Genomic DNA, 23,931 nt, shown 5'->3' on the forward strand with positions numbered 1-23,931 from the left:
CAACTTGGCTTATACAGCCGCCGAACGATTTTTCAGACCTGGCGGGGACTGAAAAAAAGTCCGAAAAATTGAACAGTCTGAAAAATTCGTATTTGTCAGAAATATGAACTTTATTGCATAAGGCAGGCTTAAAAAGTCCATGATTCTGCCTTGCCTCATACTCGCTTGGAAGCAATTTGGTTCGCCCATATTTGCGCCAAGGTGACATCGTCACAGCAAATGCTCGACAAAAGCGTCACTGCGGTGGCGATCTCCGCTGCCGACAGCTGCGGGCGATCGTCGCCATCATTTGAACCGCTCTCTGGCTGTGGCACAACCTGGCGAAGAATTTCTTGTCTGTGGGCTCCGCGCACGAAATTGTCATCGTCTACACGAGCGAAGTCTTTAAATAGGGAGTTTTAGAATAATGTTTGCAGGCGCTGCGAATATAGCAAACGCATTATGAGTTCTAGTACAATGCTCTAGATAGGTGTAGTTGGACGAGCGGAGAGCGAAAGCAAGCAGCGGCGGCGAGAGAAAACGCACGGAAATTTTCGTGCACGACGTGGTGGCGCCACTGTGCCTTTCTCCTGAAGCCTCTTCCCTCACAGAAACGTTGAACGTGCGTTCGGCCAACAGGCGCTGGCGATTGTAGTCGCTTGGGCGTGGTATTTTTGCTGGTGTGATTAAAGTAACGCTGAGTTAGATAAGAAAACTTTGGCAGAAGAAGTATTCTTTCGCGCCAGGTTGTAAAACTGGGTATAACAATGAAACTGGTGCCATACAGACTACACTGAATGACTGCGGTGGTTGTTTGTACCCTTCACAAAATTTGTAGAACAGGGCTGGACAGTATTGCAATGCAGTACTTTTGCCGTGCTCAGAGATACTTTTGAGTTCCTGTACCGAGATACATTTAAAAAACGTATTTGTATCGCAGTAGTGAACTACTTTTCCTTTGTATCGAATTTATCAAAATACTGCAAAGACACGGTTAACCGCTACTCTTTTGTCGGAACTAAGCCGACGTACGTGTATCGAATATCGAAAGAAAAGCTTGTATGTGCATAGCTAGGCATAAGCGCCCCGCCAGTCGACGACACATGGAGATCAGCCAGGAATCCTCCATACGCACACAATGTTCTATATGGTTAAGTTCTTGACGCGACTGACGGCAAAATCGAGGATGCAGTATTGGATCTCGCTCAGGGCCAGTGAAGCACTGTCAGTTTTATCTTTGGGGACAATTTCGGTATTTAGTAGTTATAACACAAAGTCGTGTTCGCCTACAATAATAGACAGTCTTTTCTATATATCTCCAGTCTTGAATTGAAACTTTACCGGCGCTCTGCCTACTGACAGTCTATGTTAAAAGCTTCTGTTACTTTAGTTAGCGTAAACCTTCTCGGCAAAACAGATTGATTATGTGTGAAGTAAGGGCATACATTGCTTCACATCAGCGGTTTGTTATTGAGTATAGCGATACGGCTGACAGAATTTTAATTATCTGCAGTATTATCGACAATGTTACAGTACACTTAATCAATGTACGTGCGAAACATCAATACACATGCAACTTTAAAGTAATTTAGTGTCTGTATTGTATATGTATTCCTGCAAGTGTATTCCGGGTTACCTTTTTTCATCTCTTTGCAAAACTATCTCCGTGATATGTTGTTATGTCTTCTACAGATATTATTCAATACTTGTATTTTTAGGCTTCCAGCACGTGTATTTTGATATTTGTACTTTCAGAATACTTTTATGACTGTCTCTGCCCAGACCTGAGTTATGTGCATAGACGCGCTCGATTGTCTCGGAGCTGCACAGAAACAGCATGCGTATGGTTGTGGCTCTTGTGAAGAACAACTTGCTCTGCTCCAATGGTTATTCCATGCGACACTCACAAGAGAGAGAAAAACATGAGAATTATTTCTTCTGTCTCTTCACGCATCTGCGCTTGAACAGAGAGCAAAAAAAAGCTCAGCTGAATGACCTAGAAGCCTGGGTTTGTATTTGCACATATAGTTGTGGTAGAGTGTCTTTGCGTTCATTAAAATGATTTGATACATTTTTTCAATTGTTTATCTGTCACTGTCTCTTTTTTTTTGCGTTGACGGCATCGGCTGTGCAGGGCCGCACCTATTGTGTATGAGTAGCCATGCGCAGTTCCAAAAACTTTCTCACTGACAGGCTTGTGCCTAAAATCTCACGTATTGGAGCTTCCAAGACCAAACAACTATCTTATCTTTTTGTTGACTTAGTGAACAATTTAGGCAATAATGAATCTAGCATCAACGTTAAACATATTGCACTCATCATTTGAAAGTGCGGCAAACAAGCGCCCACTGCAGCACGCTTCAGGAGAAAGACGCCGCAGCACCGCCTAGTGATTTCTGTGCAAACGGCCTCCCCTGGAGGACCGCCCTCATCCCACTACCCCTATCTAGTTCACTGTAGTTCTAGAATAGCGTTTGCTCCCCCTAGAGAAAGGTCTAAAGACATTCGCCCCGACCGCAAACTCAAATGCACGGACGCCACACACAACACTTCGGGGGCCTTGCGGGCCGAGATCGCTGCATGCTATTTCGGATTTTCTGCAGGCAGGCCGTGAACGGCGACTCGCGTTACGACGCATGCGCAGTGGCAGCGACCGCACCGCAAGGGCTTGCGGTGTGCTATTCTAAAACTCCCTAATGTCATCGTGGCAGGCATATTCACTCCACTAATGCGCAGCTCCGCCTCCTCCCTGTACGGTGCGATCACGACAGTGCCGACCACTGTGGCTGACCGAAGACGAGAAAATGGTCCCGTGCCACGTTTTCTAAAGCAAACACGGCCTCTGAAACTTGAGATATGACGTTTGCTTTCCAATCTTGGAGGCAGGAAAGCCATTTTAAAATTGAGCCACTAAGCTTAGCCAAGCCGGCAAAAAATCAAACTAGGTGGCGTCCATACAGGTTCGTGGTGCGGCTCAAAACAAGCGATTTAGTCCGAAAAATTCAACTTTAGGGGGCCAATTCATCCAAAAATCGGTCGAAAAAATGGATTAGCCCTATGGGAACGCTGATGGTGCACTTTTTGATGTTCGATATATCCAACAAGTCTGAATATTTGGGGTCCGAAAAATCGGTCGGCAACTGTAATTATGCAATGAAGGCCTACCGAAAGGTGATAGCAAAGCCAGCAGAGGGTGAAGAACCAAAAGAATAAATTTTCCCTTTTTTGAAGAAATCTGTGCTTGGCTCTCCCTTTTTATCTTTTTGAAATGGTAAAAATGTAATTGCGCTTCAGTGTTGTTAAAATGTGGTAGCAATTTATTCTTGAACTCGTGAAATCGAGTACTCATTAGATTAGTCTAAATACTCTACTAAAAGCATAGTTACTATCAAGCTTAGCCAAAGAAATGTCTTTCCTTGTTCTTTTCCTCATTATTGTAAGTATACTCCATTCAGTGTTTTCAAGCGACATATTTGGACGTACTTGGCATGTTAGCATTTGGTTTCCAAGGACTTCTGATATGACAAACTCCTGATAAGACGAACAAATTATCGTGGTCCTTTTGAGTTTGTCTTAAAGGGAGTCTACTGTACACCTAATTAATATGGCAAATCTATCTATATGAGGCAAAAATACTTTTTTACATGTAGAGACAACGACATGTAGGTGGTGAAGTGGCTGTTTGTGGTACTATGTGGTTCAGGAAGCCAGCAGCAACATTAACACTTCTCTAACTATGTACAAATGAAAAAGTATATGTAGCCGTTACTCTGTATATTTCGTTTTTGACATTGTCTCAAACATATAAATGAATGTGCAAGGATTAAAGTTGCTTTTTCTATGCCTGATAAATTGTGATCTTTGTGAAGATTGATTAGCGCATTTTACCCCAAGATGAGTAAGTTCAATAAAAAGCATAAAACCATATTCCTTGGCTGTGCAAAAGGAACAGTTCACAATCTACCTTTGACTTGTGGTAGTAATTATCTTGGTCAAAGTAGATGATGCCTTAATGATAGACACTGAAAGCGTCATCACAATGTGTGCAAGATGAGAAGGGGGTTGTTAGATGCACAATGTAGACGTTGCACTGTCATGACCACGTGTGATCTGGTTTACAATGAGTGCTCAGTTGTGAGACAATGTGAAAATCAGTTAACTGGCGAGATCATTGAGGCAGAATTAATTTATATTAGGGTAGATACCTGATAATGACGACAACGAACTGTTGACGGGAACGTGCATGGAATGCAGCAGCGTTGTACGCACTTGCTCGCAAATTTATTCTTCGCATATACTTTCTTCCCCATAACATCATTGGTGGAAGGTGCAAGGTACAACTCGCTATACAGCCCCAGGAGCTGGATCTTCGCAGAGGACGGCACATTGCAGCTACCACGATGACTGACCACGCTACTCAATGTCAACAAAATTTATCAGCCCCGCAGCCGATCGTTGTGGTGAAACCTCGTGACCCAGGCCCACTCAACGGCACAAGTGGCATAGACGTCGATGACTGGCTAGTTCTGTACGAGCGCGTCAGTAGCAGCAACCATTGGGATTTGACGCTTATGTTGGTGAACATCATCTTCTACTTGCATGGCATGGCAAAACTCTGGTACGAGATGCCTCAAGAAGAATTAACCAGCTGGGACGTCTGTAAGCAAAAACTACGCTATTTGTTTCGGAAACCCATCAGACGACAAGTGGCCACAAAGAAAAAGCTTGTGACTCGTGCCCAGACATCCACAGAGCCGTTCATCGCGTACATCTAGGAGGCTTTGTGCCGCAAGGTCGACAAGAACATGCTTGAGGAGTAAAAAGTCGGACACATTCTGAAAGGAATTGCTAATGACGCCTTCTATTTCCTGCTGTGCAAGGACTGCTCGACGGTGGAGTCGGTCATCGAAGCATGTCGTGACTTCGAACAGGCGAAAAGTAGGCGCATCGCTCACCGATTTGACTGCCTTCCCAACACGGCGGCTACGTTCTCCTGCAAGATTTGCCCACACTACATGAAGCACCAGCGCCGGAAAGCATCACCAGAATAGTCTGTCGGAAACTCGAGGCCATGGCACCTGTTATGTCTAGCGTCAGTGCTCCAGAACACAACCTCGCTGCTGCAGTCCATGCACGTTCCCCTCAGCACTTCGTCGTCCTCATTCTCAGGTATCTATCCAGCCCGTGACATTATTTTAGGCGACACCGGAGCTTCAGAACTGTCAATTGCTTTTTCTAGAAAAGAGCTTCTTCTTGCGTCACAATTGGAATTTTGTGCAGACAGTACATGATGTGCTGTGGGCTTTTCGTTATATATGTGGCTGCTTGTTTCCAAATAAAATGCTGTTGAAAGTCAGTGGTCCTGTGTGTCAAGCCTCTTCTCTGTCACTGTCTTATCACTTTCACCCAGTGTCATGCTAAACCAACTCGCCCAAACAGCTACTTTTGTCTGCCATGGTGCCACACTGCATCCGTATTTTAAAATTAGAATTGTAGAGGTTGGCCAGCTTTTTATTTTATATTCACTAATATAATCACATATACAAAAGTTAATTATGGTTTGGGGTGTGGATTCTGTTCTGTTAAAACAACTGCAAAAGAAAGCACTATCAAAAGATGCCACAGTGAATGTAACAAAATCGCCGTGCGGGTAGTATACTCACGCGTTTCTCTTGAGGCAATGACTCGGTAAACATGATGCTCAGGAACACTATGTCTAGGAGGGCAAGTATGAGGGCAAAGAGTGCAGGGCCGACATAGAACTCAGAGGAGCCTTTACTTGCCACAGCAAACTGGGCACCAATGAGTGGTCCCACAATGAACCCAATAGAAAAAGCAACACCAATGAGTGCCTGCAAACAAATGCGGCAGAACGTCAGTGCACGTTATCAAAACTACAAGAAATGTACAGCCACAATCAGAACCTACCTTAGACCTCTCTAACATTGATTAAATTGCAGCATTAAAACATTCGCACAGTGCACCCCTTCTGATACATTCAAACCACAAATAAACTCTGCACCCAAAATTATACACAATGTTTTCTTTGTTCTAGTTTCCTTTCCTACAGAACCTCATGATACTTAACCCCTTGGCTTCCGCTCTCTGAGGCCAGTCCGACCTGGTATTCTGTGGAATGATTTTCACGCACGAAGGTAGTATGGGTTGATACATTGAAATTGCAATAAAATTAGCACAAAATGTCATAGAATAAAAAATGTAGTCTTATTCTGTTAGCAATGCTTCACGACATCAACTGCTTCAGTACAATTTTTCATGCGTGAAAAACACTGAAGCTAGCAGGCATGTCAAGAGCAACTTTGCATTTCTCCAGCTCCGATTGGGTGTTGGACTGTTTGCTGGGTGGCTTGGCAACTAAGCACAATCTTGACGAATTTAAAAAAAAAATTAGTTTGGCAGAATTTGATGATGATCCATGTCATTCTTTTTTTAGTCTCTCATTTTTTTTGTCATGCTATTTATATAGAAGTATATAAACATATTTTATAATTTATATTTCCAACTGCTTTTAGTTGATGAGAGCATCGTCATTTACATGTATATGTAATTCATTTTTTAAACCTTGTATTCTCTTAGTTTCGCACTGTTGTTGCTAACCAAATACTTGTGTTTACATTTCATAGGAGGTTCCATTTCACTGTATACTACGGGACCTCCTGTATATTCTTTTTTGTACATCTTATTATGAAATAATAAAACTTCATTTGATTTGAGAAAAATGAGCCCACTGGGTGGTTTGAAGGCGCATTGGTGAGGCTGGGACAGGCGGGTTTTTGCGGGACCCCATATTTGGAAAAGGCAGGAACATGCACTCTTCACTGCTAAAAACACACACAAGCACATACACACTTACAAACGGCTCGAAGAATGGATAACTATGTCCGTCTAGCACAGAACATATTCAGCGAACATGAAACATCAAATAACATACCACCATCTATGAAACACTGTCAAAAACAACCATCACGGCTGGTGGATCAACAGCTGTGAAAGCGAATGGGTTAATAGTAATAATTGTTGGGATTTTATGTGCCAAAACCACAATATCTATGATGATGAGAGATGCCACAGTGAAGAGCTCTGAAAATTTCAACCATATAAGATCCTTTCACAAGCCTCTAAACCTAAGCACACGGGTCTCAAGTGTTTTACCTACATCAAAATGTGTTGCTGCGGCTAGGATTCGATCTCGTGACCTATGGGTGACAGTCAAGCCCCATAATCACCACACCATCCGAGGCGGATCTGATGATGCATCAGTAGAAGCAAAACGTCAGGATTATATCCTCTGATGCCTCAAGGTTCTTGTGTGGGCTAGTTGGTTAATGAACGTTGTAGCAGAACAGGGCAAAACAAGGAACAGTGAAACACGCAGGACACAATGCTGAACACACTGTGTCTAGTGCAATTCACTGTCCTTTATTTTGTGATCTTTTGTCATAATAAATCATCTGAAACTTTAGTTTGTGCCAGAAATCAGTTTTCATGCTGACAACAGCATCATTCACGGACAACTTGAGACAATAAACATGAGACATAAGGCGTGGCTTATGTTGCTTTTTTCCATTTGCTTAGGCAACGAAGCCATACTTACCAACTTTACAATGCAATACCTTGCATGTAGTAACTGATTTTTAACCATAAAATGTCTTTTTACATACAACTCCCACCTTATGCAACACAAATAAAAGCAAGCCTTTATTAATGACACTACAGGTGCACTGCCCAGCGGTTTATAAAAATTTGCAGCGCAGCTTCAACTTACATTGGGTTTGGTAGTACACAAAGGCACTGAAAAGGCGTCGACGTGGCCTACAGCATGGAAGATTCATATTACAATGAGCAAGCTCTAACTTTTTAGCAGTTTCAACTCGACAGCAACAACAGTAATTATCATGCCCTACAGCACAGTTTAGCTTGTTTTATGCGTTCCTGTGACAGCAATCCCACAACACATACAGGGCTAAAACCAAGATCTAAAAAAAAAACAACAAAGCGTACTACAAGTGTTTTATCTCTTGTATATTAGTGGCAGTCCTGTGTACATACAACCTGTATTTCATTGTAACTAAGTGCTAATTAATTAACTTTAGTAAGCCAACTTTTCAATTCTTGCTAAAACCAGTTAAATATTGACTTTATGTTGCACCTCGCTTCAAGTAACCCTAAAATCAAACATCAATTTTTTGCAGGAATGTGAATGTTCGTTTTTTCTGAGAAAAAACAAAAGATGCAAAACGAGAAATAAAGAATATACATGCAATTGTGTGCAACTCGATCACTGTACAGGGCCTCACAGTATTTGATAAATGTGCACTAACTGATGCCACTAGCACATCCATCTTCGAGCATAAAGCCTTGTACAATGTGGTGACAAACAAACGCATCTTTGTATCAACTAAACAACGTTTAGAAGTGTTTGAGTAGCAGCACATGAGCGTGTGTCCAATTTATATTTTGCATGCTTTTGTGTTTCTCTGAAAAAACAACAACAAAAAACAAACAACTAGGTCAATTGCAAAAAAATGCTTAATTCTGGGGTTATTTGTGGCGAGGTACAATATAAAGTGAATATTTTACTGATACAAGCAGGTATAAAAAAGGTTGGTAATTAAATTTAATTATTTAGCACTTAGTTTTTCATTCATAAAGTTTTTTCATTTCATTCCATTAGTCATGAAATAAATACAGGTTGCATGTAAGTATACGTGACTGCCACTAATATAAAACAGATAGAACATTCATAATACGCCTGTGTTTTTTTTTATTATTCTTGGTCCAAGTTTGCTATTACACCCTGTACGTACATCAGCTGTTTTGGTTGAAAATATTATTAGTAAACAGTAGATAGTATCATTGACAGTTCTCGGCTAAAGCAAATTGTCCATCAGACGGGCAGGGCTACAGAGAAGTCACAATGGACAACCAACTGATTCCACTAGTGATGACTAAAGCAGAATTTTGATTGGATGCAGTGCCAGCCCTCGCTGGGTGAGTGAGATGTGAATGAGTGTGTCTATTTCAGTTGTCTGGTCTATTTTGGATTTGAAGTTTAGTAACTTCTGTTTGTACCTTCAAATTTTGTCATTCTTTTGGCCTTCACTTCAGGACAATACAAGGAATGTGCTGTAAAATGTAGAAATCAGTAGGTAAGACATGGACACAGAGTAAACGCTGTGTTGTACGTCCCTAAGACAAGTTCGCCAAGATAATCATGGTAAGCTCATATGATTCAACTTGCCTTTGTCAGAAATGAATGAGAGAATATGACGGAAGCAAGTGTGCAGATTTAAAGAACATGGTTTATCGTAGGCATGCATGAGACACCTTCATCAGCATATACTCGTATTTGTGTATAAGAAAATACAACTGTGACAACTAATGCTCACCTTATACTACTACCACCACTGTGTCTATAATAAAAATTTAACTATATACTTCTTCATTTGAATAGTTACTGTAGCTTTCATTTAATAACAACCAAACGGTAGCCACAGCTTACTTGGATTGCCAAACGTCCTTGACGTTGCTCAAACTCATGTTATTGCACACTGTGGGGGGGCTGACACCCCTGCAAAGTTGTTTGCGCCGCGTGGCGCTTGTCTTGCACAACAGCCGTATTTCGGGGGTGACAACCGCCGGACGATAGATGGCATTGTGTTCGCATTGAGTACCACTGTTGGTAGCGTGGTAGCCCCGGCGGTGACCCCTGACGAAAGGCAGGCTTTGGTGGCAGGCGAGAGTTGAGCGAGGCTCTTCTGCGTGTGGCGGCTGCCGCGAACGGTTGTCTCTAGCGGGGCACCGCGGTCCTGCGGGCCGGGGGGGGGGGGGGGGGCACGTGGTAAGTCAAGCGTTGGCGATGCCGTCTTGGGTGTGTTAGCGTGTATGTCGTTATTGTGTGTTTGCCATGTTTTCGAGTGTATGGAGATTGTGTGTAAGGATGTCTTGGTGGGCTGATTACTATTGATGTATCATTCGGCGAACGATATCGTCGTTATAAATTAGTCAAATAAATGTTGTTGCTTTGTACCGACCGCGTCTGCTGTGTCCGTTCACTCCAAGAGCGTGGCATGGCGAGGCGCTCGCCTCGTCGAGACCCCACACTGGCTGCCCAACGTGGAGCTCTTCGAGTATCGGACGACGGTTTTTGCGGTTCAATAGAAGCTTTTGTTGGCACTGGGGTAGAGCAGGCCTAGGGGGACTTCTTTGCTAGCGTTGGCGGTGTGCTCTGTTGAGAAGCGAGGGGATTGGTTTTGTGACGTGTTTGAACTTGTTGGCACTCAATTTTTTTTATTTTTTTTTTCTTCTCGCAAGTGTTTTTTGTTGTTAGCTTTCAAAAACATTGTTGAATTAGGACGAGAGCCATGCGGTCTGCATCCTGGGGTGAGCAAGGCCTAGAGCACGTGGTTTGTAGGACATGCTTGAAGCGAGTGAGTACGGAAGCCTCGTGGGAGGTCCGATTTTCTGTAAATAGCTTCTATCTCTCTCTTTGGGGTCAGGGAGCCGGGCGGCGTTGCTGTCTTGTATTGCGGCTCGACGCCGGGTCGTCATGACTCTGCCCGGGGCGGTGGACGCCGATCACTCAGTCAGCTGCTGTGTGCGGCGAGCGATAGGGCCACCTCACAGAGTGTATGTCTCCTCGCGGCTGCCTCTTCTGCGCCTAGGCTGGGTGCATGCCGGTTGTTGCCGAGCGATTCACTAGGCCTAAGGCTCTGCACAGTCGCCTGTCGCACGTGGCACAACTAGGTGGATTGTGGCGTTGAGGTGTTGCGCTCTGCTTCCCTCATTTTTTTTTATCTTGCGATGCACGATGTTAGCAAAAAGTGATTTTTGTTTTATTTCGATGGGCCTCTCGGCCGCCGCCGATGTATTAGCTAGCAGTACTGACCATCGTACCACGTGGCCGAAAAGCCCGAAGCTCCCTTCCCTAGGTCCTGCTCCATTGTTTCTTTCGAGTTTTTTTGTTGTTAATGTATTCAGCGGGAGGGATGTCATCCATGGCTGGCTGTCTTCTGCACATCGTCAGCGTCGCTGGCCAGGAATGCGGTCGTGAGGTCGGGCGATGGAGATGCCTGGGACCTGCACAACTGCCTACAGTTCGGCACCCTCGTGAGTGCTGGTCGCAGCTGGAAGACGTGTTGGCGCTAGCGATAGTTTGTCGCGCCGACGGCAACGTTGCTGTTGTGGGGCCGGTAGTGAGGTGAAGTCGAGCCGGACAGTGCAGCAGTCTCGACCAGCGGCGGTGTCGTGGTGCAAGGAGATTATGGACATGCAATGTCATTTTTTTCGTTAAAGCTTGTGTAGCTTATCTTTTTGTTTTCGGGATATGGTTTGATTTAAGGTTGGGGAAACGTGGTGGTGCTGACACCCCTTGTAAAGTTGTTTGCCCCGCGTGGCGTGTGTCTCGCACAGCAGCCGTATTTCGGGGGTGACAACCGCCAGACGATAGATGGCGTTGTGTTCGCGTTGAGTACCACTGTTGGTAGAGTGGTAGCGCGGGGGGTGACCCCTGGCGGAAGGCAGGCCTTGGTGGCAGGCGAGAGTTGAGCGAGGCTCTTCTGCGCATAGCGGCTGCCGCGAACGGTTGTCTCTAGTGTGGGTCGGCTCGGCGTGTGGCACCGCGGGCCTGCGCGCCGGGGGGCCCACGTGGTAAGTCAAGCATTGGCGCCGCCGCCTTGGGTGTGTTATGGTGTCTGTCATATTATTGTGTTTGGTGTGTTACTGTGTTGTGTTGCATGTAAGGTAGCGTGTTAATAACGGGTTATGTATCAATACGGCGGACGATATTGTCGTTTTGAAATTAGGTAAATAAACGCATGTATGTTTGGTTTGTACCAACCGCGCCTGCTGTGTCCGTTCACTCCAAGAGCATGGCGTGGCGCTCGTTCACCACATCGAGACCCCACAACACTAATAAGCTGATTTTAGTTCTTCCAATCCAAGTAACAAGCATTTAGCATAGCTAAGGCTGCTTGTGATGCAGAATCCTTCTGAAATACTCTATCATGGTACAGAACCGTTCTGAAATATTCTATGACATCAACTAAAGGCTCACACACTACATATGAACACAATATGACTGCTTACATTTCCTTATATTCCCTGGATCTTCCATTCAGGTTAATAGACAAAAGCACCTACTTTAAGGAATATACAGCTGTTCTACTGTCCCTAACCCCCTACTGCCATCTCTGTCCAAGTTAATTACTAGAAAAAATGTAAGTGCTGCATACCATCCCTTTGCCTCGAAGCTTGGAATTGCAGACATCTGTAATAACTGCTGTGCTGAGGCTTATGTTACCCTTGCTGATGCCACCAATGATGCGTGAGAGCACAAATAGTGCAAAACTGTTGGACATAGCCCACAAGGCATAAGATAGTGCCACTCCACACTGAAAAAAAAAAACAAATAAGAAATGAATAACATGATTCAAGCACATTTACATAACATCTAAAAACTGCAGAAGTTTAGGGGAAGATGGATGATTAAACAGATGAAAAATTTGTGAACACGATGCGCTGCTAGAGCCCACATTTCAACAAGTGGACTTGTCAAAATGTCTGCAGCAGTACCCGGTATTTACCAATTTTTCTTTTACTCAATATCTAGTAATAATAATAATACCTGAGTTTTTACGTTCCAAAACCACAATGAGATTATGAGAGACGCCGCAAAAGAGAGCTCTGAAAATTTTGACCATCTGGTATTCTTTAACGTGCACTGACATCGCACAGTACACTGGCCTATACCACTTCACCTCCATCGAAATGCAACCACCACGGCCAGGGTCGCACCTGCAAGCTTCGGCTCAGCAGCCGAGCACCATAGCCCCTGTTCCACTGAGGCAGACTACATAACATCCAATCATGGTGACATGTGACAGTGACCTAGCCCCGATGGTGAGTAACCTTGGTCCAAGTGGGAAGCTTTCAAATGCACAGATGTTTGAACTAGTTGCTATGTCTCATATAGGATGCACCAATGCCGCAATAAGGTAAGCAAAATATGTTTTCACAAGTTTTATGTGTAAGTCAAAACTAAAGGCAAATGCGAACAGCTAAGGTAAACGCAGCTTTAAGCATACTGCAGTGCAGAAACAAAAACTGGCAGTCCGCTGAAGTTTGGCCAAATGAGATGTTATGCCACAATAATGTACACAATGTTAACAAAGCAAAGCAGTGATGTGCAACCTGTATTGTGATTTTTTTAATGGTTTTTACTATGCAAACTGCAATTTACCAATGTAAGTGCATCAAAAAATGCTCTGCAAACACTTTTTTCAAAAGACCATTGAATGGCTTCACCACAAGAGTTTATTGCCTCATGAATAGACTGCCACAAAAATTTTCAGAATCTGCCAATTACAAGAGGAGTAATAGATATTTGTTGCACGCTGTAATTGCCATCTATCTTTCCTTGTTCGGATGAGCACACGGGAAGATAAGCAAGGAGGAATGGTGCGAGGGAAAGAAGTGATGTCACAAGCATGTCATGACCTCGCGCTTTTTTTTTTCTTCAAACACACATCTTACATGCAGTGTGTTCCTAAGGGTGCTCACGAGCATGTAGCGACCTTTGGCAGTGGCTGCAGTAACTATGCAGCTGATGATCCTCAAATCAGCCAGTGACCACAAATTTGAGTATAGGGCGTGGTCGTATGGGTCATCATCATCATTCCCTGATTGATTTGATTTGTGGGGTTTAATGTCCCAAAATCACCATATGATTATGAGAGATGCCGTAGTGGAGGGCTCTGGAAATTTCGACCACTTGGGGTTCTTTAACGTGCACCCACATCTAAGTACACGGGCCTACAACCCATCATCATCATTTTCAGCCTGTGTTAGTCCACTGCAGGACAGAGTTCAGTTGTTAACATTACCGACCAGTCTGCTCTTCAAGAGGACTTGCACAACATTAAAGACAGGTGTCAACGCTGGTTAATTATTTTAAATACTGGTAAATGCAAAACAATGTCGTTTTCTCGCAGTCCTAACCTGTTAAAATTCAAATATGAAATAGCAAACCAGCAACTAGAGACCGTATGCGAATATATATACTTAGGTGTGACGATATCGAATAATCTTGACCGGTATGCGCATGTGAACAACGTTATTACATCCTCTAAAACATTTGGGTTTTTACGACATCATTTACAAAGCGCTCCACAGCATGTCAAGTTACTAGCTTACAAAACACTAATACGGCCCAAACTAGAGTACGCGTCAGTCATTTAGGATCCTCGCCAGATATTGCTCACAAACACCCTTGAGGCTTTTCAGAATCGTGCCATTCGTTTCATTCATTCCGCCTTTTCATACAATATCAGCGTAACATCTCTGAATCGGAATCCAGTTTACAAACACTTTATAATCGACGCCACATTGATAGTTTATCATTATTTCATAAATTCTACCACAAGGCGCTAAATCAAGCACCATATATTTTGCCACCATCACTTATATCCTATCGCATTGGTCACCTCTTAAACATTGCCCGTTCTCATGCTCGCACAGTCACCTTTGCATCTTCTTTTTTTCCTCAAGCAGCCAAGGACTGGAACGACCTTGCACAAGAAATTGCTAACTCAAGCCCTACTGCCTTCATTGAAGCGATCACATCACAATATACCATATAATAAAGTGTTCAACATGTTGTATATATTGTAACCCACCCCTTATGTAATACCCCCTGGTGGGGTCTTTAAGGAATAAAAGTGAAAGTGAAAGGCCTCTCCCAATGATCTCCAATTTATCCTATCCTGTCTTATCCTATCCTATCCTATATAGTTTATCCTATCCTATCTTACCCCTGCAAACTTACTGATTTCGTCACTCCATCTAAAGCTCGTTTCACATGCGAGTGACTGAGCGGTGGTGGTCGTGACAGGAGGACGCGTGGATGCGCGTTCGTTTCACATGCACTAGTGCTACCACTCCTGTTGCGCGACGCCCACTGCTCTGTCGGGCAGTGTTGTCTGCGAAAGGCGCAGGTTAACCGCTGTTTTCAGTGGTATCTAAAAGCCACGCTTTCCTCCAAGTATCCTTCCCTTGGCACCCCTTTGTTCCGAGGTTCATCATAAATAGCCGCTCGACATTCACGCATCTGTACACTGATTGAACTAAGTGTAACGTGAATCTTATAACAAATAAACAGCATTTGCAGTTGCTTTTTGTTTTGTTCTGGCTTTTTAACGTATGGTTCTTGTTGCGCGCTCATATAACTGGCCATGGAGAAGCAAGAAAAAAGTTTGCTGATATGGCCTTATTAGACAGCTTTTCCAGCTCGGTGAAGGCTTAAGAACTGCGTGCTTGTTTTATGCAGCATTTTCTGTGTTTCTCCTATTCATTGCTCTTGCTTTTAGCGATTTAACTTTACACCGAACAAGGTTTCTGTCAGCCCAGTATACACACCTCGCGAAATTCATACCTAATTTTTTTAACCTGTTCACTCGAGTCGCAATAAAAGTTTATAAGTTTATATAAATAGTCTCAGTAGTAAGCTTCGGCCATGCTTGTGTTCACCCTGTGGCACATGCGAACACACTCTTCATCGAGATTCTCCGAATGGCCCACATCTCTTCTCACGCTCAAATTTTTATGCTTCCGCCCTAAATAGTAAGCCTCTTAGGTTTTTCAATGATTCAGTAAACCACCCCAGGAAGATTTTCACCAACGGCAGGTAGCAAGAAGTAAAAATCAACCTTCTACCCACTCCCTCTGTTCCCCTGAGCAGAGCTCTCTCAGCTGCGTAGCGGCTGTTGCTGTAGAAGGGAGTGGAAGGTTGGTTTCTAGGTTCCCGTCTTGTCTTGTCGTTGCTGCTTGTCAAGGATGGAGACCAGTGCCTTTCGATACATTGCAACAACTCGACTGACACATTGCAACAACTCGACTGACACATTGCAACAACTCGACTTTATGTACAGGAACTTGTGTACAAATTTACAAGACTCTTTCACCGTTGGAACCGTCGCATGTTGCCTCGGCAGAGCCGATAGTGCAGAGCACTCTTTGCTGCGACCAGAACGACCGTGAGGACTCGGGAGCCAGGTTTTAATCCCTCGGTTGCCCCTCCCAATTCTCCTCACGGCCAACCAAAGCAATTCAGTCCGTTTATTGGACAGACTAAACATTTGTTGCCGTCCTCTCTTCTCGCTCTCCTATTCAAGCACTCGACCGCTCGGTCGGAGAGAGAGAGACGAAAGGACCGGCCTGCACACTATGTTCCACGAGCTGTGCGAACGCACACAACGGTGGCACCGTTCAGCTGCGCGCCTTTTGCCCTTACCGCGAGATGACTATGCTGTCCAGCATGACAGCCGTCCGCGGACTCTAATCTTGATAGATGGGTGTCTATATAGTGCCCTCACATCACCCGCCGGCAATCCCCTGGCCGGGGACCCCTTAGCTGGTTGTTAAAAAGTGGCGACTGACCGTGGTCTTCTTGCCAGAACGGGCGTGTTTACGCCGAGATTATCGTCTCCCGAGAATCGGCTCTTAGGGAAGCGCGCCCATTTGTAACCAAGAAGACTCGCTCCCCTGGCCTGCGACGCCAGACCTTACACGCCCTTTCCAAGATTCGCGCAAGCACTCAAATGCAGCTACGCGAATAACAACTTAAAGGTATGGCACTGAACGTCCCTAACCCTGCGGCCACACTTCGCAGTTCCTTGAAAGCCAGAGGCGTTTCTGCAACGTGTGCAATAATTTCTCTGCTTAACCCTTGGGGCCCCACCAAACGGGTGCCACGACGAAGCAATCAAAAAAAAAAAAAAGACAGAAAAACGACATGAGGTCACAGTAAACACAAGTACAATCGTACAACTCCTGCATAATAAAAAAAAAGAAAAAACGACACGAGGTCACAGTAAACACAAGTACAATCGTACAACTCCTGCATGCTTCCAGTCATACACATGCCCGAAAAACACTCCACTGAAGCACACATACCCTTCCGCACGTGGTGCTGTTCAAGTAAAAACACAAAGAACACCATAATTCCTGCATGCTTACACACACAAGAAAAAAAAAAACACTTCACTGGGACACACACATATTTCGACGCACGGTGCTGTTCAAGTGTCTCCAGGTTCGCGCACGTCACTCTTAATTAAAGGAGTGTCCACCACGTGCCTAGTCCTCTAGTGTCTCGAATCTCGGAGCACCGCTGCCGACTCCCCAGCACTCATTCGGCACCCTCGAAAGCACGTCTGCGTTGCCATGCTCGACGCCTTTCCTGTGCTGCACCACTACATGATACCGCTGAAGTGCCAAGGCCCGACGTGTAAGCTTAGCCCCAGGAAGAGTGCCCTGGGTGAGAAAAGCTAGTAGGTTGTGGTCTGATACCACGTTAACCTGTGCGCCAAAGAGCCAGAAATCAAACCTTTTCAGACCCCAGATGACAGCAAAGGCCTCTCGCTCAATAGTCGACCAACGCGTTTGAGTTGCAGAGAACCTGTGGCTCGCAAGTGCGATCGGCATCTCGGTACCATCCTCCGCATGTTGCGACAGGCAGACTCCAGCCGAGACCGCGGATGCGTCTGTAAACCGCCAATACGGCCTCTCAGGATCTGGGGTCGATAATGCTGCTGCCTCACACAGTGCGATCTTAAGCCGCTGAAATGCCCTTTCAGTTTCCACGGACCACAGAATTCGGTTCAGGATTTGCTTCCCCGTTAAATCTGTTAGGGGCCTCGCTACCTCCGCGTAATCTTTCACATAGCTTTCGTAGTAACCACACAGGCCCAGTACGCTGCGTAGTTTTCTTTTAGTCTCCGGCGCCTTTAACCCTTCAATCGCCACAAGCTTCTCAGGGTCAGGGGCGTGCCGTCCCAAGCATACCACATGTCCCAAATACCGGATCGATGGACGAGCTATCTGGCACTTATCCCTCTTGACCTTCAGGTTAACTCGCTTTAGGGACTCGGACACCCGCCCAAGGTGTTCCGCGTGCTCTTCGAGCGTTTCGCTAAAAACGGCTATATCATCCAGGTATGTACAGCAGTATCCGCTGTGCGGCCTTAGCAGTTCGTTCATCGCTCTCTGGAACGTTTGAGCAAAGTTTTTAAGCCCGAAGGGCATTACCGTCCAGGCAAACTGTCCGCGATGACACGCAAACGCTGTCAGCAGGCGCGAAGAAGACTCGAGTGGTACCTGCCAATAACCTCTTCGCAGGTCGAGCAGCGTTATGTACTTCGCTTTTCCTATGCTCATTATCAGTTCTTGCTGAAGAACCATTGTGTATGCGTCCGCCACCGTCCCCCCGTTTTATGCCCGAAAATCGACACAGAGTCGCATGCTCCCATCTTTCTTCGGAAAGCATACCAGCGAATGCGCATACGGGCTCTCGGACGGAAAGATCAACCCGAATTCGAGCAGCTCGTCTACCTGCCTCCCCACCTCGGCCTGTAAACTTTTGGGTACCCTGCGGACAAACCTGTCTTGCAACCTTATCTCGTGTGGCCTTACTGCCGCTACCGTTGGCCCTCTACCAAAGCGCTCCACATGCCTCTTGAACACTTCGCAGATCACCCCACGTTCTACTAAATGGGCGACCATAACACACGATGGAAAAACTTCTTCCCTACGCATCGCCACTGGCTGCGGGGCGCACTCTACATCACTGAAATCACCGTCCTCCTCGAACATTACTCCTACCGACATAACCCTGGACTGATACGGGCGCAGCTTATTCGCATGCACCAGTTTCTGGTTACCTGCTGGCATCTGCACAAAGTATGAATGCTCGCGGTGTCTCTCGGTGATACTGCCTGGCCCTTCTCATTTTGAAAACATTTTCCCTGGTCGTTGATCATCGAACACCAGTACTAGAGTGTACTAGAAGTGTTGAGTGGTGAGACCGCGCCTGGCCGCCCGTTCCCTTCCGTTTTGCCAAGTAGCGGCGGCACTGCAGTCGAATAGAACTGAAAGAGCCACCCGCCATGCGCAAGAACTGCTATACGCTTCCGCTCCTCCGGCGTGCTTTTTTGATGCAGATTTCTTCGTACCTTCCCATCATTCATGTCTAACACATGATGTCATAACCCTTGAAGTATGACACGCCAATCTACTGGATACGAGCTCCATAAAACCCTCGTGAGAGATCGAAAATTATTTATTCTGTTGTGGTTAAACCGTTAAATTGGTTACTGCAGGTACGAAAACGATGAGAAAAAAATATGATAGGCACAGTCAAGCTTTATAGCCTTTGCATTATTACACACGTTACCCGAAGTTAAATGTGCTTCAAATTATTTTTGTACTGTGAACATCGGTAGGAGCGCATCGTCTAAAACAGCTGGTAATGTGTTGATTAAAGAAAACATGGCTTCAGAGATGTGAAAGATCATCATTATTCAGAGCTTAACCCAAGTGAGTTGCACTACATCATAATAATGGTCCTATTTACACATAAACATTATTTGTTATACAAAAACTTGTTTTCGGAGTCCGCTGACTTGCAGTAAAAGTAATACTTATAATTAATGGACGACGAACCACTGCTAGAAGAAATAAGACACAGAAGAAACAGAAAGGGTGTGGCTTATTCTGATTTCTTCTGTCCTAACTGTTTTTTTTTGTTGGTTAGGCATCTACAATATTCAGAATAACTGAGCGGCTTAATCGGAAGTTAGATGCGCTCAGAAACCTGTGAGATAAAAAAAAATACCGTGTCAAACGCGCGCAGAACCAGGAGGCCGTAAGTAGATAGGGGAGAGGAAAGGAATCTGAACCCCCAACACCACAAAATACTTTCGTAATTTAACTTTTTAGTATATACCAAAATATTCACTCGTATTTATAGCGACCCTCAATTGCCAAAGTTAGACGTTCTGCTGCACCCCCCCCCCCCCCTCCTCCTAAAAAAAAAATCCTGGGTAGCTTTGCGCCGAACGTTTAGCATGTCTCTGTACAAATGCGCACTGTAAATGTCACCTTTTCGACAGTACGAAATCTCAAAACTACTTCAAGTCCAACATAGTCGGACGAAAAACGCACTGCGTAAAAATAGCGGCCGTATAAATATTGTGAGTGGGGCGTGACATGTGACTTATGTGCGTATACTTGCGGATGTGTGTGTGTGAGTATGTGTGTGTGTGTGCGCGTGTGTTTACTGTGTACATATATATACAAGTTAAATTTCTCAAGACAGAATGCACTACCACCTGCCTACAGCTTTGACACTTAATAAAAGAACTACACTTATATTACAAACATCGTCATGAATTTTCTGGGCTTACAATGGCCATACGCCAATAGAATACTTGGAAAGCGGCACAATTTAAGCTGTGAATACAAAATAAGAACTGGTTACAGTGAATTTATGCAGATTAACAGACGGTCTATATATACAATATGTACTTTTTATTATGTTTACGATGACCCCGCTCGCGTAGAATCTATGACTCTTAGGTACACGCTTTCCTTCAGATCGGCCTCCCGGTATTATAAGCACTTGAAGCTTACATAAAAGAAGCAGAGTAAGCACGAAAGCACGCGGTTTAAACAATACGAGCTTTTCAGAAAACATTATTTATTTTCTTCCGCAACACTGACATGACAAAACTGAGTCGTCGCCGATATAAATGTTGTGACAACATTAGTTATACTCAGGTTTCTCATGAAACAATCGAACGCATGTGGGCTCATATAAGGAACAGTGCTCTGGATATCGTAGACATTGCCGATATAGCGAGCGTATGTTTTATTTGCAATATTGATAGTTCTCCTCTCTTTGTAGTTCGCCAGTAGCCACTAATGATGTCGCAAAGCTCAAAGGGCTGCTTGAGTAAGAAGCTAGGCGGATCCAGTCAAATTACGACTTAACGTGTTCTTTTTTTTTTTTGGTCGGTAGGTTTTCCCCGTGAATGTCTTGACGCAATTTCGGCATGTCTGCGTATTTATCCGTTCACCATGGCGCGTAGCAGGTGTGCATACACTTGTGAAGGCTCAGAAACGCATTAAACGTGCTAAAAACGAGCAATTACACACTTTCGCGCTCCAAATGCAGACGCTCCTGAGATCTTCAGTACCATGGAACTACAGCGCCACCGCTACTGTCACTCGCCAGAGAATCAGCTGAGATACGGTGCGGCCGCCTCGTTCACTCCTCTGCCCCCTTCTAGTACACTGTACCAGTACCAAGTCACCGACGTTACAATCTTTTGCCTTCGCCCTTTTATTGAATTGCGCAGCGTAGGTGTTTTGCAATTTCGAGTTGACCAATTCCGCAACTTCCACCGCACGCCTCAGCCACCCTCGTAATTCCTCCATGTACGCCACTGGCGACGCTGCCAACTCTCCCGGCACTGCAGTTTCCCCCATCCAAGCCCTCCTAAGTATACTTAACGGACCCGTTGGTTGCCTCCCATACAGCATCCCAAAGACGCTACTCCGGTCGTATCGTGTGGGACTTCCCTGTACCCCAACAGCAAGAAAGGCACAAATTGATCCCAATTCCTACTCTCCTTCTCTATTATGTGGTATAACATGTTTTTAAAGGTCCTGTTCCAATGCTCGACCGCCCCGTTGCTCTCTGGGTGCCCCAGCAGGGAAAATCTGGGGGAGCAACCAAGTTTCGACAAATCTCTCTTGTCAGTGCCGCTGTAAAGTTAGTGCTGCAGTCGGACGCTATAACCTCGGGTATGCCTGTCCTGCTAAATACTGCCAGTAGGCCATCGCAGGTTGCCCTAGTGCTCAATGAACGCAAACACGCCACCTCGGGCCAGCACATGCACAAGTCAATGACGCTTAAACGGTACTTATGGCCCCGGCCTGACACTGTCTCTAGCGGCCCGATAACGTCCACATTAACCTGCTGAAATGGATATCTGGGTCTCGTAAGGGGTTCTATTGGGATGCTGTTTCCGCGACGCAAGTCTGCCCTCGCCTGGCAACCATGACAACTGTTGCAGTGCCATCGTACGTCATCTCCTATGCCTGGCCAATAAAAACTGTACTTGATCTTAGAGCTTGTTTTACGGCAACCAAAATGCCCGGCCCAGCTTGATACTGTCGACTGTGCCAGTAAAACTCAACCTTTTACCCACTCCCTTTGTTCCCTTGAGCAGAGCTCTCTCAGCTGCGTAGCAGCTGTTGCTGTAGAAGAGAGTGGAAGGTTGGTTGCTTGGTGTCCGTCTTGTCATTGATGCTTGTCAAAGATGGAGACCAATGCCTTTCGATACATTGCAACAACTCGACTTTATATACAAGAACTTATGTACAAGTTTACAAAACCCTTTGACCGTTAGAACCGTTGCAAGTTGCCTCGGCAGAGCCGATAGTGCAGAGCACTTTTTGCTGCAACCAGAACGACCGTGAGGACTCAGGAGCCAGGTTTTAATCCCTCGGTTGCCCCTCTCGATTCTCCTCACGGCCAACCAAAGCAATTCAGTCCGTTTATAGGACAGACTAAACATTTGTTGCCGTCCTCTCCTCTCGCTCTCCTATTCAAGTACTCGACTGCTCAGTCAGAGAGAGAGAGAGACGAAAGGACCGGCCTGCACACTACGTTCCACGAACTGTGCGAACGCACACAATGGTGGCGCCGTTCGGCTGCGGACCTCCTGCCATTACCGCGAGATTACTACGCTGTCCAGCATGACAGCCATCTCGTGGACTCTAATCCTGATGGATGGGTGTCTATACACTGTCCTCACATCACCCGCCGGCAATCCGCTGGCCGGGGACCCCTTAGCTGGTTGTTAAAAGTGGCGACTGACCGCGGTCTTCTTGCCAGAACGGGCGCGCTTACGCCAAGATTATCGTCTTCCGAGAATCGGCTATTTGGGAAGCGCACCCTTTTGCGACCAAGAAGACTCGCTCCCCTGGCCTGTGACGCCAGACCTTACACATGGTATACGTGATACACTTGTTGTCCCGGTTCTTTGGCTGCTGTATATACACTTGTGTGCAACCCAAGTGAGGGACTATGCAGCAATCCTTGCTTTAGGAGGAATTTGCATCCATAAATGTTGCGATGGTAAGCAGGAAAGCTCAAGTATCACATCATTTCACACAACACACTTTTGCCGACAGCACACAGTTACATAGAATTGGCAGCCTCTGGCCGTGTAATTTAGGTGCATGCCCCAAGGCATGTGTTGCTGCACTGGTGCCTGCAATGAACAGCTGTTGTTCATTATCTACACAAAGTATGTTGTGCTCATGATCGAACATCTATTTTCGCCCAGCCAGCCACGCATTCCGGCACTAAGTGTCACGGAGAGCAGCTGGCCAGTGCGGCAGGACCTGTCGGCAGCCTGCAAACTTGAGCATTGTGCAGTGCAATTGTTCCTCACGCAAAAAGCATCGCAGAGGACACGGACAAGTAAGCCCGGGTTTCAGTGAGAAATCGAAGTGTTGAAGGGGAGAACAAAAATAAAGGCCCCTGGTGAATGCCATATTCCCCAAACCGTGGCAGCAAGCTTCACGGCCCCTCCTTGTTGAGTCACATCACGAAGTTCCTTTTCAGTGGCCTGTGTGGAATGCTAATTCTCAAGTCGACTGCCGCAGCACCCATCCTTGCTCTCTTGTTTGTATGAGCTCTTTCAGCTATGCACCGTGTCACCAAATTTCATCGTTTGTTAAACCAGCAACAATTGCTGCAACATAGAAGTACGGCGTGCCTTTGGACTCCTTTACGTGGGGAGTAACATTCAATGAAAATGAAAAAAAAAAGTAGTATAATAATATTAAAATAAAAAAGGCACCGCACACGATTGTCCCTGGTGGAAGCATAGTCGAGAGAAATGAAAGGAAAACAGCACCAGTTCGACTTCACCAGTGAACATGACCAGTTCAAGCGACGACTTTTACTTTATGTTAGTATGCAACTTCTTTAAAAGCTCGGCGATTTCTTCCGAAAAATTGCTCTTCTTATGCTTGTTGCGGAAATCCTCCATCTTGATGCCCCAAAGAAAAGGACGTTTC

The 23,931-nt window shown here is 45.4% G+C and overlaps 1 protein-coding gene across 6 annotated transcripts in view; it reads right to left on the reverse strand.

The window, feature by feature from the left end:
• The window catches only part of rtet (major facilitator superfamily domain-containing protein rtet), a 90,239-nt gene that overhangs the window by 55,190 nt on the left and 11,118 nt on the right, over positions 1–23,931 (reverse strand). For all 6 annotated transcript variants that reach the window (XM_075877410.1, XM_075877411.1, XM_075877412.1 and 3 more), the window contains 2 exons: positions 12,234–12,392; positions 5,643–5,831 (listed from right to left, as the gene is read on the reverse strand). In XM_075877410.1, coding sequence (XP_075733525.1) covers positions 5,643–5,831; positions 12,234–12,392 — 348 coding nt within the window. The remainder of the gene's footprint in view (positions 1–5,642; positions 5,832–12,233; positions 12,393–23,931) is intronic.

The sequence above is a fragment of the Rhipicephalus microplus genome, chromosome X (assembly GCF_043290135.1).
Source record: "Rhipicephalus microplus isolate Deutch F79 chromosome X, USDA_Rmic, whole genome shotgun sequence".
Classification (NCBI taxonomy): Eukaryota; Metazoa; Arthropoda; class Arachnida; order Ixodida; family Ixodidae; genus Rhipicephalus; species Rhipicephalus microplus.